The sequence below is a fragment of the Heptranchias perlo genome, chromosome 7, assembly GCF_035084215.1.
Source record: "Heptranchias perlo isolate sHepPer1 chromosome 7, sHepPer1.hap1, whole genome shotgun sequence".
NCBI lineage: Eukaryota > Metazoa > Chordata > Chondrichthyes > Hexanchiformes > Hexanchidae > Heptranchias > Heptranchias perlo.
This window is the reverse complement of record NC_090331.1, coordinates 30,914,326-30,929,001: the sequence shown is the minus strand read 5'-3', so window position 1 is coordinate 30,929,001 and position 14,676 is coordinate 30,914,326. Positions and strand designations below refer to the sequence as shown.

Genomic DNA, 14,676 nt, shown 5'->3' with positions numbered 1-14,676 from the left:
ATATTTACAACTGGTCTGTTTTAACAAAAATCTTGTAAATCCCTTCCATTGATAAGTCTCATTTATGTATTTATTTAAGAGATTTATTAGCAAACACAGAGTGTTCTTTAAGCAAAAGAATGTGATAATTATTTAACATTAAGCGCTGATTGGGCTTTATGTATTTTTTTGAACAAGCTCTAGGTCAGTAGCAAATATTACATTTTTGAAAATTAGTAGCGGACTTAAGTGTGATACTGTGAACAATTTTTTTTGAAAATGGTAGCTTTAATTCAAGTTTTAATTTTAAATATTACATATCTTTTTGCATATTTAATTCTTATGTTTTGCATTCCCTACATTGTCTGACATTACTACACAAACCTCAGTCAATGTTTTACATTTGGATTACTGCCATTGAGCCGTAGACATCCGTGCTTTGGGAGGGGGAGTCTAAATGGATTGGGAGATAATGGAATCATCAGAAGTGACTGGGTGAAGCTAGTCCAAACAGGGAGTATGAACAGGTCTTAAGTATCGCTCCTTGATGAGATATAAGCAAAATGTTGGTAGGCCACTTAAGAGTCAACCACATTGGTATAAACTGGAATCACGTAAGGGCAGCAGATTTCCTTCCCTAAAGGTTATTGGCTATTCCAATGCTCTCCTAGCCGACCTCCCATCTTCCATCCACTATAAACTTTAACTCATCCAAAGCTCTGCTGCTTCATTCCTAACTCACACCAAGTCCCGCTCACCCATCACCCCTACATTGGCTCTCAGTCTGGCAATACCTCGATTTTAAAATTCTCATCCTTGTTTTCAAATCCCTCCATGGCCTCGCCCCTCTCTATCCCTGTACCCTACTCCAGCCCTACAACCCTCCGAAACCTCTGCACTCCTCCAAATCTGGCCTCTTGCGCATCCCCGATTTTAATCGCTCCACCATTGGAGGCCCTTGGCTCTGGTATTCCCTCCCGAAACCTCTCCATGCCTCTCCTTCTTTAAGACACTACTTAAAACCTACCCCTTCGGCTAAGTTTTTGGTCACCAGTCCTAATATCTCATGCGGCTTGGTGTCAAATTTTTGTTTGATAATGCTCCCGTGAAGCGCCCTGGGAACATTTTGCTACGTTAAAGGCGCTATGTGAATGCAAGTTGTTGTAGTGAACCAATTGGGATTTTACGACTAAATGACAGCTTCATGGTTACTTTTACTCATGCCAGCTTTTTATTTCCAGATTTTTAAAACTGAATTCAAATTCTCAAACTGCCATGGTGGGATTTGAACTCACACTATTAGTCCAGGCCTCTGGATTGCTAGTCCAGCAACATAACCACTACACTACCATATCCATAGTCTGTCTTAACAATTTGTTGTATGATGGTGAATAACATGACTCTATGGAATTGTGATCTATTCTCTTCTTTCTCCAACTCCCCATCATATTTTTTTGGGGGTTAATATTTGTACTCATTAAGGTGAGGTAAGTCAGTGCAGGGGAATGGAAAACTTTTTTATTTTTTGGTACCCTGTTCCAGCACTAAGTACTCCCAAGTATAATATCCACATGCAGAGTAAAGCTTGCTGTTAGCCTTAACTTCAATATTAGAACAGCACAATTATACACTAGTGTGAATGTTCATTTCCCACACCAATTATCTTGAGGAGGTTGCCAATTTAATACCACATTCATGTAGAACTGTGGGCAGATTTGTGCTGTTTAACTAGGCCCAATAGGAACTGAGATTAAACTGCCCAAATTCCTTTATTCAAGGCCCTTGCAGCTGGTAAGAAGACTTTCATTCCATCAGTGTCTCAGTCAGTGTTTTAATGCACCAGTTCACTCCTCAAATATCTCTTCCTTAAGAAATTGCTTAGAGTAATCGAGTCCATGGTATTTCAAACACCTCACCTCTAGGGTACAACAAAATACAGTGACAATCCAACAATAGCTTGCGGGAGGGGAAAATGATGAGGAAAAGATTCCCATCCCCAAGTATTTCCCTCACCTCAATTCATCCTTCCAAATTAGAACTTCAAATTGGATTGTTTTCCACAGACAGTCAGACTATAATGGATGATACAGTTGTGTAATTGACGACACTGCATGGATGTCAAGAACTTCTGACATCAATTGGACTCAAGACTTCTGCCAGTACCAAAAGTGCCTGGCCTCCACAAAGTATTGTCAGTGAATCCGAAGATCATGTTACGAATCTGGAAATTCATACTGCTTTATTTTTAAATGTATCAAAAAAAAAGTATTCAACGGACTGGTTTTTCATGCTCCAAATGGGCCCAGCATTAGCAAAATGCAGTGAGCGGAGGTGAATGCTGGTACAACCAGGTATAGGGTTGCCAAGAAAATGAGGTGTGTGCGGAGTGTAACTAAGAGTGGGGCATTAAATGGATTAAGATTGGATAAAGTAAGTGAAAAGGCAAGTGAGCCTGTGAAGTTACTTGGGAGATTGCAATGATGAGCAGATTAGATACCAGGCACGATCTAATAATATAGAAGATAACCAGGTCACAGAAAAGAAGGTAGTTTAAAAACTAGAGTAGATAGCTGGAATGCAGACTAAAAGGCACAGGGCGATTGTAATTGTAGCGAACTCTACTCAGGAAGATAGACAGCCATGGCAATACTTTCTGGAGCGTGAGTTGTTTACATGAAGAAGAGCATTGCGCATTAAGGAAAGGGTAGAAGGATAGAAATACAGACAGAAGGGCAAGAGACACATGCAACAATATAAATAGTAAGAGATCTATGTAGAATTTCTGCATATCTCACTTAGCTGTTTCACCTGCACTGTATTAACTGGGACATTTAGAAATACATATTTTGACAAAAAGGGTAAAAACAAACACCAAAAAGAAAATAAAATGGAACAGATATTTATTTAGGCAATCTGTGTTTCAGTAACAGCAATAGCTAATTCTATTGGAAAAAAATAGGTGGCTTTAAAATGTATGCAAGTAATACAATTATATATATTAAATTGACAATAATGCAGTTTAATTTTACCAACTCCAAGTTAATAAAACCCAAATGTCAGACAAGATACAAACAAAATCACAGTTTTATTGCTTCTTGATACTCCCCCACTGCTTTGAGTCAGCTTTCTAGCACACCCACCATATTTAATTTCCCACCTACATACAAAGCCCTAACACTGCAGATCTGGAATTTGTTAAAAGGTTATTTTAAGTTATCTGAATAGTCTCCACTTTAAAATGCATCTAGTTTTTTTTTAGGTCATTGCTCTTTTACATACAGCTGTAGGATAGAGACCATTCAAAGAAAATATCTAAATATTTCAAATCAGAATTGGCTATTGATACTGATTTTTCTATACTGCCGTACAAAAATGGTTTACTTAAGAACACAAGTATGAACCCTGCACACATCTATTTATATTTAAAGCAACTTGCATTAATATACCACCTTAAATATAAAAAAAGTCCCAAGATGCTTCACAAATACAGCAGGCATAATGAAAATAGAGGCCGAGTCAGGAAGGAATTAGAAAGAGTAACCAAAGGCTGGACAAACAGATGGGTTTTAAAAGGTGGAGAGAATGGAAAGTACAAAAACAGGGGTTTAGGAAGGGAGCACCAAAGAGTAGGACTAAGGTGGCCGAATGCTCTGCAGCCAATGGTGGAAGGATACACAGAAGGCCAGAATCAAAGGGCTGGAGCATTCAATAGAGAATATAGGCCTGAAGGAGATCACAGAGATAGCACAAAACAAGGCCACAGAATTACCTAGAAGACAAGGATTTTGAATTTAATGCACTGCAGGGCAGGGAGACAGGGGTTAATTGGAGTGCAGGACAGGATATGTGCAGCAAAACTTTGGAAAGTTGAATGTTCTTTTCAGACAATTAGTGTAAAAGTATATATCTTCTTTGCTGCATTTAGAATTCCAAAAAGTTCTTGTCCTCTGTTAGGAATTATCTTTTCTATGGCAATAAAGGTTATGAAAAATGTTGGCGTGAAGGCAACAAAAAATTGGTATTAAACACTAAGTTCATACAGAGATCAATCAAGAGGCTGCAGACATTCTGGCCCTAGTATTATGTGCTCATGGAGAGTTTTCTTTTGATGTATGACATAGAAATTTAAAGTGTGATAGTGAGATGTGACACACAGGAAATGTGCATGAGAAGATATTGCCATGAGGCTGATGGTTCATTTCATAGGACCAAAGATTATTCCCCAGACCTGAATCATGGAAACTCAGACTCTAGGACAATGACCAACTTGAACTGCAAAGTATCCTTCAAGGAAAGGAGTATAGCAGCTGGTTTGTCTCCCCCAGCTGCTGGGCTCGTCTCATTGTCCCACAGTATAATTTTAGTCGATGTGTGAGAGACATGATTCTCGTTACCTCATCTCTCATTTCACCACCACTCAGCTCAGCTCCTACATACTTCTAGAAGTTATGACCTCGCAGACTCCCTGGGAACCCCTCACAGATCCATTAGAAAAGCACTGGTACAGCTAATATGATTATTACATTTTTCGTAGCCTTTATTGCCATACAAAAGATCGTTCCTACAGAGTGCAAGAATTTTAAAATAATAAATGCAGTGACAGAAGATATTATATACTTCTACGGTAATTGTCTGAAAAGAACATTCTGCTCACCTCCTATATGGACTGTGTCCCTTCCCTCCTCCTCTTCCCCGTCCCTCCCCCCCCCCCCCCCACCCATATTCTCAGATGCAGACACACACACTATCCTGTACTATTGCTTAACCCAATTTCTATCAAAGGACATTGCAACAAGCTACACAAAATCCACTTATGGCAGGAGTTTGCTACTTATTTTCCATGGGTACAAAGGACTTCAAATTGATCTTTGGGTGTCTACAGCTCAAACAAAAGCAGCTGCCAGACCTCATAAGAGTGGAATTTTAACTGATTGTTGGCAGACCTTTATTCTAGCGGTTGCAATGCTACCTTGCCAATCAGATGCTAGCCCACCTCTGAAACTCCCTCCCTAAACACTCCACCTCCTTTAAGATGCTCCTTAGAACCCACCTCTTTGACCAAGCTTTTGGTTATCCCTCCTAATACCTTCTTTTTGACTCAGTACATTTTTTTTTCCTTATTGCCTATGTGCAGTGCCTTGGATCTGATTTTTTATTTTAAAAGGCACATATAAATGCAAGTTGTTGTTGTTGTGGCATAATTATATGCCACAATTCAGATGGGATTTGTGAATTGTCAGCCATATAACAATATTAAGTAACTTCAGCTCAGAGGAAGGAAAAGTAATAACATCTGTGAGCCCAGCTCCTGACAGCTGAGGACATGGGGAACTTGCGTAACAGTGACTGGGAAGCAAAAAGCCTTGTTGGGAATCAACTGTATTTTTCCTTCAGCAACAATACATTTAATCATAAAAACATTGTTTTGAAGCAATGTATAAAAGAACAGTGCAATTATGCAGTACTTTCATACGGAATCATAGAATGATACAACCCAGAAGGAAACCACTCAGCCCATCATGCCTGTGTCGGCTCTTTGAAAGAGATATCCAATTAGCCCCATTCTCCTGCCTTTTTAGGCACATTATTCTGAATTTCTTCTTATGTAGAGATGGAATTTTGGTTTTTTTTAAAATAGAAGGAAAAAAAAATGCCTGTGGCTTGGGGGAAGAGCAATAAATTCAGAGTATCCATTGTGGGGAGTTATGAGGAAAGGTCAAGTAATCTGGAAAGGAAGAGCCTTTGCGCTGATCAATGGATGTTTAGACAATGAAGAAGGACAGAAGTTAAAATTATGACGTTAGGAGTACGAAGGTAACTCTGGCTGAAATTTTTCACTCAAAAGGACACTACAGTTGGGGAGTAAATTTCACAAAAAGGCCATTGGAGCAGATGGTATAAGATAGTCCAAAAGAACCAATTGGAAGCATTTCTGGAGATAGAATGGCGAGAAGGTGGGGTCAACCTCCCGAAATAAAGGGACAGGCTTATTTGGGCCCCAATAGCCATTTCCCTGGCCCTGAAATTTAATAGGTTCATAAATAAGTAAACCAAGATTAACGGGCCACATCTTGCTGGAGCTGCGCACCTTGCGGCACGTACCATTAGAATTTATCCTGCATCCTTCAGCTCGAAAATGTTTTGCACCGTAACTTGCTGGAAGTGCGAGCTGATAACAGGGGAGCTGGGACCTCAGTGAACGACGGGACCTACAGTGCATCTCCTTCAAGACTTCTAGGTTCCAAGATGTTATTTTCCACTATCATTTGCCACAATAAAAACAAATGTCTTGCATCTGTCACACACCAGATTCACACTTTGCTATAAAAGGAAAACAACCTTTTAAAAAAAAGCCAGTGACCTAGAGCTCAAAATTTACAAGCAATTTACAGACCTCTATGATCTTAGCTACAATTACCTCAATTCCTAGGGAGTGTGAGAGGCATGGGCTTAGTGGGACAGGCCATGTTAGCAGACAAACGTCAAGCATACTCCAGACCCCAGACTACCCATGAGCAATGCCATGGGAGATCAGCTAGTAAAATACAATAACGTATACTCTTGTTACCACAAATCTGAATTGATAAAAATGTTGCTTACCTGCCATTTCTCTCAATGGCAAACTTGATGCCTTCTTTTTGGAAAGAAAGTAATCTCTGACTGAGCTTTTCAGGTAGTGTTGACAGCATAGTGTCAAATTCATCTTCTGAGCAGTTGTTCTTCAAGAATAAAGTTGGAGGACTTCGCTGGAGCTTCTGGACTTTCTTCATGGCTTCCTCAACTTTAGCTTTATTGTAAAATGTTAGAAAATAGATTAAGCCTTGCAAGTAGATAGAATTGATATCTTGCTAAAAATATTTAATTACAGATTACAAAGAGAACTTTAACACTTGACACTCTGAACACTGGATTTGTTACAAAATAAAGCAGTTAATGCAAACAAATATTAGCTTCCAGAAAGAAAATTTTAATGTACTTGGAGGCCAGATTGCAATCTCAGAACTCAAAATTAATCACAACACGGATCTTTGCCACAATCTGGCTTTTGGGATATTCCTTTTAGATATATCATAACACCTTTAATTATTTCCATAGTGAACAAGAAACAAATCAAACAAAGAAAACTAATTTGATCCAGCCTAAAAACAGAATATCATTCAACTCTATCTGATTACATAACACAGATAATTTAAACAGCACTGGAGTCACAGCATTCTATGAAGCATTTGATCACCTATTACTATATTTAACTCTTATGGCCTTCATTCCCTTTCATATGAAAAAGTTAATTGATACACTAGCTTTCAAAGGGGAATTAGATGAATACGTGAAGGGAAAAAATTTACAGGGCTATGGAAAAAGAGCGGGGGAATGGGACAAATTGGATACCTCTTTCAAAGAGCCGGCACAGGTACGATGGGATGAATGGCCTCCATGTGCTGTACCCACTATGTTACTAGGCGAAAACCTCTGCTATACAAAATCGTAAATATATTTATTATTACAAAATTGTAAATATGTTTATAAAGAATGGATTTATATTTCTCTACAACTAATTCAGAGAAAATGTTCCATCTGTATTGTTTAATTTTAATACAAGCCTACTCCTCAGTTAGCAGCAACTGCACATTTCCAGTCTCAGAGAAGTAAGCGTAGGGCAATATCTAGGCAATAGCAATCATAACATAATAAAGGTTTAAAATAATGATTGAGAAAGACATAAGTAAGACAAAGACCAAAGTAATAGATTGGAAAAAAGCTAATTTTGAGGGGATGAGAATGGAACTAGGGTGAGTAAACTGGAAAAAAATTGACAAAGAGATAGAACAGCAGTGGGTAATATTTAAATCAGCGATCAAGAGAGTTCAGGAGAAATATAATCCTCTAAAACGGAAGAACAAGCTAGCCAATAATGAAACACCATGAATGAATAAAGAGATATGGGTAAAATTGAAACGAAGAAGCCATACTCATAGACAAGTACATAGACAATAAAGGAGAGGATCACAAAATGGAATACGAAGAGGTTAGGAAAGAAGTCAAAAAAACAATTAGAAAAACAAAGAGGAACTACGAAATTAAATTATCAAGGAATATAAAAAGAAATAGTAAAGTATTCTACAGACACATAATAACAAAAGAAAAATCAGAATAGGAATAGCGCCACAGAGGGATGCACAAGATAAACTCACAGTAATGACAGCAAAATGACAGAATTATTGAATAGTTACTTTGCATCCGTATATACCAAGGAGACTAACAAGGTGGACAAGACATTAGAAGAAGAGATCGAAAAAGATATTACAACATTTAAGGCAGAAAGGGGGTAGATAATTGATAAACTAAATCAGACTTAGGGAGGATGGATTGCATCTGCGAATATTAAAAGAAGTTAGGGAGGAGATACCAGAGGCACTATTTCATATATATAAAAATTCATTAGAAAAGGGAATAGTGCCAGAGGACTGACGAAGAGCTAATGTTGTTCTATCTCCCTTTTTAAATATAGAAATAAGTCCAGGGAACTATAGACCAGTTAGCTTAACGTCAGTGGCAGGAAAGATAATGGAATCATTACTCAAAGATGTAATAGAAGACATCTAGAGAACGAAAATATAATAAAGAATAGTCAGCACGGATTTCATGCTTGACCAAACTTATTGAATTCTTTGAAGAAGTAACAAAGAATAGTCAAGGGTAATGCAGTAGATGTAATATATTTGTATTTTCAAAAGGCCTTCGATAAGGTACCGCATAGTAGACTCATGGCTAAGGTCAGAGCATGTGGAGTCAAGGGACAGGTAGCAGAATGGATAGCAAGTTGGCTACAAAACAGAAAACCGAAAGTAGGGGTTAAGGGTAGCTACTCAGACTGGCAAAAAGTGGGAAGCGGTATTCCATAGGGATCGGTGCTGGGACCACTGTTGTTCACAATTTACATTAACGATTTGGATTCGGGAATCGGAAGTACAATTTCAAAATTTGTGGATGACACCAAATTGGGGGGTGTAGTTAATACAAAGGAAGAATGCATCAAAATGCAAGAGGACTCTAACAAACTTGTAGAATGGCTGTGTAATTGGCAAATGAACTTCAATACAGATAAGTGTGAGGTGGTGGATTTTGGTAGGAAGAATAAACAAGCCACATACTGCTTGGATAATAGTCTAAATAGGGTAAAGGAGCAGAGGGATCTGGGGGTACAGATACACAAATCATTAAAAGTAGTGACGCAGGGTTACTAAGGCCATAAAAAAGGCAAATCAAGCACTGGGGTTCATTTCTAGAGAGAGAGAATTGAAAAGCAAAGAAGTTTTGTTAAACTTGTATAGAACCCTGGTTAGACCACACTTGGTGTATTGAGTATAGTTCTGGTATCCATATTATAGAAAGGATATAGAGGCATTGGGGAGGGTGCAAAAAAGATTCACAACGTTGATACTAGAACCGAGAGAATATCCTTATCAGGAAAGGCTGAACCGGCTGGGGCTCTCTTTAGAAAAGAGAAAGCTGAGGAGTGACCTGATAGAGGTCTTTATGACAATGATAGGGTAGAGAAGATATTTCCACTTGTGGGAGAGTCCAAAACTAGAGATCATAAATATAAAATAGTCGCTAATAAATCTAATAGGGAATCCAGGAGAAACTTCTTCACTCAAAGAGTGGTAAGAATGTGGAACACACTACCACAAGGAGTAAGTTGAGGCAAATAGCACAGATGCGTTTAAGGGGAAGCTAGACAGGTACATGAGGGAGATCGGAATAGAAGAGTATCCTGATAGGGTTAGATGAAGTAAGGTGGGAGGAGGCTTGTGTGGAACATAAACACCAGCATAGACCAGTTGGGCCAAACGGCCTGTTTCTGTGCTGTAGTTTCAATGTCACTCGATGGAACTTGTATTTCCCAATTGCGCTGAAAACCAAAATGGACAATGATCCACGATGGACTGCATTAATGATTTGCTGATGTGTTTAAGATCCAAAATGTTGGATTCCGTAGAACTGGGGAAAAGAGGAAGAGGGAAAAGAAATGAAGATAGTGCCTTCTCTGGAACTGGACAAGGGGCAAGAAGAAGGGACAGGTAATTAAAATTTCTCGGCAAAAATTTTAAATAAAACTAAATTAGAGAAAAATTACATTACTTTGAAAGTAATTCTCCCAAACTTAGCTTCTACTTCATTTAAAAATTAATTTGTTAGAAATAAATACAATTGCTTTTTAGGATATTTTCCCCGTTTATACGTCTGTTGAATATTTTTGATTAAACAGTGATTACTAACATTTCCATCAAAAATGGAACTAGATTGGAAGACAAAATGAGTCCTACGTTGCACATCAGCACAATTTTTAAAAGATTTTTTTTGCAAAGCAGAGATTTTATAAGTTAAAAGTAAAAAAAACAGCCCCTTCAGGAAATCTAAACTCAATGCCTAACAAAGAGAGTGGATAAGCTTCTAGAGGCCATAATATAGAACATTAATACTCATCCAGATTGACTAAGAACAGCTGGCACAGATCTGTAAAAGCTAATCATATCTGCATTAGACAATGGTTTTATTTATGATGAGATGTTCTATCTATTCCTCAAAATCAATAAGATTCTTGAAACATTGAGAACAATCTTTCATAGATTTATTAAGTATACAGTACTTGCAACAGTGCTTAAGCATGCACTTAAATCATTTGGTACTTACAACACACCAGACGATACAGGTTGAAGACTCAAATACGTTACAGTTCTGAGCTCAGTATTCAGGCTGATCGAACCCTTCGAATCCAAATTCTCCTTACAATTTGCCACTTCTATACTTTTTTCTTACCCCTACTACATAATAATCAACATGTTTTCCCATTACATGATTATACCAAAGTTAAAAGATAACTCCATATAAGGAAAAACTAACAACAATCTATAGCTTATCAATAACTCAGCCTGTAAGCTGATTTCCTCACCTAAGAGCTCTTTTTCCATTGAGCTAACAGTTCAATATTACTCGCCGACTTTGGTTAACTTAGCACACATTCCTTTCTTATTACATTTAATTGCTGTTCTGCCACGTGAATCTATGAGCTTTTCTTTTATTCTGCATCTCTTAGCACTGCTCTGATTCTAAACTCTAATTAAAAAGATAATGTTTTACCCAAATGTTTTCCTTTTGCAGGATTGTTGTCCTTATATCCATATTAGTGATTACAACTCCCTGAAACTGAGGAACCAGGAACATGTCTCCAATTAACTTACCCCATTTAACAGGTAAATATTTCATATTAGAACCTACTGGTGCTGTAAGGGTCACTCTCTGTTTGAAAGTTCACTGGCTACCATCCTAGTACACTTGTAACTATTTTAAGTTATTACAATTTATGAATCTTACTTTCCTACTTAAGAAACAAAGGTTAAAGGTAACATTACTACAATATAAAGACAAATCAAAAGCAGTATTAGACTAGCACACTTCAAGTCAGTTTGATTAACGCTTTCCTTACATCTGATAATGTTTGTTAAGTTCTTTGGGGAAATAGTGGAGTGTACCAATAAAAGATGTTATCAATATGGATTTACAAAGGATGTTTGATAAGATGCCACACAGGAGGTAGGCTGATAAAATAATGGCACACAGTATTAAAGGGAATGTGGCAAAATGGATGGAAATTGGTTAAAGGGGCAAACACAGTAGAGGTTAGTGCATGTTTTTCAGAATAAACAATAGTGTCCCCTAGCGATCATTGTCAGTACCACTACTTATATTTGTAAACAATTTTATAACACCAAGTTATAGTCCAACGGTTTTATTTGAAATTTACAAGCTTTCGGAGGCTTCCTCCTTCCGCAGGTAAATGTCAGGAACTCCTCGAAGCCTACGCATTTATAAATCACAGAACAATACATGGTGATTACAGATAGTCTTTGCAACTGCCCGTTGCCAAGGCAATCACCGTGTTCAGACAGAGAGGTGTTACCTACAGAGCCCCCGAATATACAGTCAACAAAAAAAAACAGAAAAAAAGAGGCAGAAACATCCGGAACGCAGAGAAAGCCAGCAAATGACCCGTTATATTAAAAACAGATAGCTTTTGTTCGCTGATGGGCTTACGTGTAGCGTGACATGAACCCAAGATCCCGGTTGAGGCCGTCCTCATGGGTGCGGAACTTGGCTATCAATTTCTGCTCGACGATTTTGCGTTGTCGTGTGTCTCGAAGGCCGCCTTGGAGTACGCTTACCCGAAGGTTGGTGGCTGAATGTCCCTGACTGCTGAAGTGTTCCCCGACTGGGAGGGAACCCTCCTGTCTGGCGATTGTTGCGCGGTGTCCGTTCATCTGTTGTCGCAGCGTCTGCATGGTCTCGCCAATGTACCATGCTCTGGGGCATCCTTTCCTGCAACGTATGAGGTAGACAACGTTGGCCGAGTCACAGGAGTATGAACCGTGCACCTGGTGGGTGGTGTCCTCTCGTGTGATGGTGGTATCTGTGTCGATGATCTGGCATGTCTTGCAGAGGTTACTGTGGCAGGGTTGTGTGGTGTCGTGGACGCTGTTCTCCTGAAAGCTGGGTAATTTGCTGCGAACGATAGTCTGTTTGAGGTTGGGTGACTGTCACGCTACACGTAAGTCCACCAGCGAACAAAAGCTATCTGTTTTTAATATAACGGGTCATTTGCTGGCTTTCTCTGCCTTCCGGATGTTTCTGCCTCTCTCTGTTTTTTTTTTCTGTTTGTTTTTTTTTGTTGACTGTATATTCGGGGGCTCTGTAGGTAACACCTCTCTGTCTGAACACGGTGATTGCCTGGGCAACGGGCAGTTGCAAAGACTATCTGTAATCACCATGTATTGTTCTGTGATTTATAAATGCGTCGGCTTCGAGGAGTTCCTGACATTTACCTGAGGAAGGAGGAAGCCTCCAAAAGCTTGTAAATTTCAAATAAAATCGTTGGACTATAACTTGGTGTTGTAAAATTGTTTACAATTGTCAACCCCAGTCCATCACCGGCATCTCCACATCATGACTACTTATATTAGCAGAGATCAAGTGCCATTTTTCTTTCAGCTTAATACATTTTCTAAAAAGTTTATAGAGTACATATAATTCAAACACCAACTAAAGCTACAACAGGCATACAATCAGTACACTTTTTCTGTATCATATCATCAATTCTATTCTCACAACTTCATGTGTAAGGGCATTTTCCAGTACAAAAGATGAGATTACATCTCTGACTAGAAAAGTTTCCCAATAATTTTAAAACTGCAATGCCATCCATATATAATTCACTGGATGCACTACAACGATTTAGCTCAACAGCTCTCTACCCTGCCAGTTCTCTCACCTCTTCTAACCATGAGAAGTACTGTAAAGGCAAACAGTTTCTATGCAATACAAATTTCAACAAACCACTTTGGTGGATGATTTACAACAAATGCCTGCAATGTAAATTAAAATTTAAAACGCATTAAAAATAAAACGTTGTTGTGTAAACAGTTTTACTAAGAACCATTAAATAATTTCAACACATAAAATCGACTTCCCGCCACAACCTTAGTTTTAAAAAGTATTAGAACCATCTCTAATTGTTTCGCAAAAAAAAAAGCAGAGCTACTGTAACAGGAAACTTCATACCCAAACTTACTGCAAGAGAAGCGAGCAAGTTTCCCAATAAATAATTGTTACATTTTCACACACTTGTCACCAGAACCGCGCTCAAACCCAACCAGGAACGTCACCCCGCCAGCGTGCTCCTACGGTCATTACCAAGTGACGTAACGCGTGATGACGCTGCTCGCAGGGCGGTGATGCCGGGTCCGCGACTGGTTGGGGGGGTGGGGGTTTCTCTTCTATAGATTTCAGGTTTAGTTTTTTTTTCCCCTTCCCCCCCTCCTCCTCCTCCTCGGTTTTCTGTTTAGTCGCTGGATGAGTTCGCATATAGTTCCCGAATGGTAGGTAAGGTTGACTGTGTTTGTCTTGTTAAGTAGGGTTTTTTTTTAATGTATTTTCGGGCAGGTTTCAGAGCCGGTGTTGATGGCTCCACCCTGCTCGCGGCGCAGACAGGAGCTCGAGCGCCCGCTGCCTCAATCTAACGTGATGGCGGATTAGCACCGCCCTCGCCCTCCGTTCATTGGCCCAGCGTCACCATTGTGCTCGGATGATTGACGGCTGCCAGAGGTTGGGAGGGGAGGGGAGGGGGATAGAGAATGGAGCAGAAAGCAGAAAAAAAACTCTTGCAGCCAAAAAAAAAAGCTGCTTCAAAACCCCAATAAAAATTTCACAAATAACCAAATTTATTTAGCTGGGGAAAGATGATTAGTTACAGAAAATTGATCTTATTGGCGTGCACACAGCAGCTTGCAGGATTTAGTTGGAGGAGGAGCAAATTGTGTCAGGACAACCTGTTGAAATTATCACTATTATAAACTGGCATTATTGTAGATCAGTGTAAAATGTGAGTGACGAAATTCCTGAAGATCGGTGCATCTAGGCAGTGTTTGTCGAAGGCGTCAGTCAGTCAGTCAGTCGGTGGTGGTTACCGTTAATAGGGGTGTTAGACAATTGGGTGTAATAGGAACAAAAATCAAGTCTTGTCTGCATTGAATGTGCATGGGAATCAAATCTTAATGCAATCTGCTACATGTCCAGTTATTTTATATTTTACCCGTGCAGTGATGTCTATACATTATAACTGATCACACGCCTATGCCTGCC

The 14,676-nt window shown here is 39.0% G+C and overlaps 2 protein-coding genes across 10 annotated transcripts in view; one reads left to right on the top strand and one right to left on the bottom strand.

Annotated features, from left to right (window-relative positions):
- The window catches only part of zranb3 (zinc finger, RAN-binding domain containing 3), a 128,593-nt gene extending 114,579 nt beyond the window's left edge, over positions 1 to 14,014 (bottom strand). For 4 of the 8 annotated variants that reach the window (XM_067987220.1, XM_067987227.1, XM_067987226.1 and 1 more), the window contains exons 1-2: positions 7,369 to 7,575; positions 6,580 to 6,766 (exon numbers count right to left, since the gene is read on the bottom strand). In XM_067987220.1, coding sequence (XP_067843321.1) covers positions 6,580 to 6,749 — 170 coding nt within the window. In that variant the 5' untranslated portion in view covers positions 6,750 to 6,766; positions 7,369 to 7,575. Of the gene's footprint in view, positions 1 to 6,579; positions 6,839 to 7,368; positions 7,576 to 10,674; positions 10,806 to 13,606; positions 13,696 to 13,728 lie in introns of those variants that run through there. The other 4 variants (XM_067987222.1, XM_067987225.1, XM_067987224.1 and 1 more) reach the window with 4 other exon arrangements.
- Positions 13,766 to 14,676, top strand: part of LOC137323587 (R3H domain-containing protein 1-like) — a 119,737-nt gene continuing 118,826 nt past the window's right edge. Inside the window, exon 1 of one of the 2 annotated variants that reach the window (XM_067987231.1) lies at positions 13,766 to 13,913. The gene's annotated coding sequence lies outside the window, so the exon portion shown is untranslated. Of the gene's footprint in view, positions 13,918 to 14,676 lie in introns of both variants that reach the window. The other variant, XM_067987232.1, reaches the window with a different exon arrangement.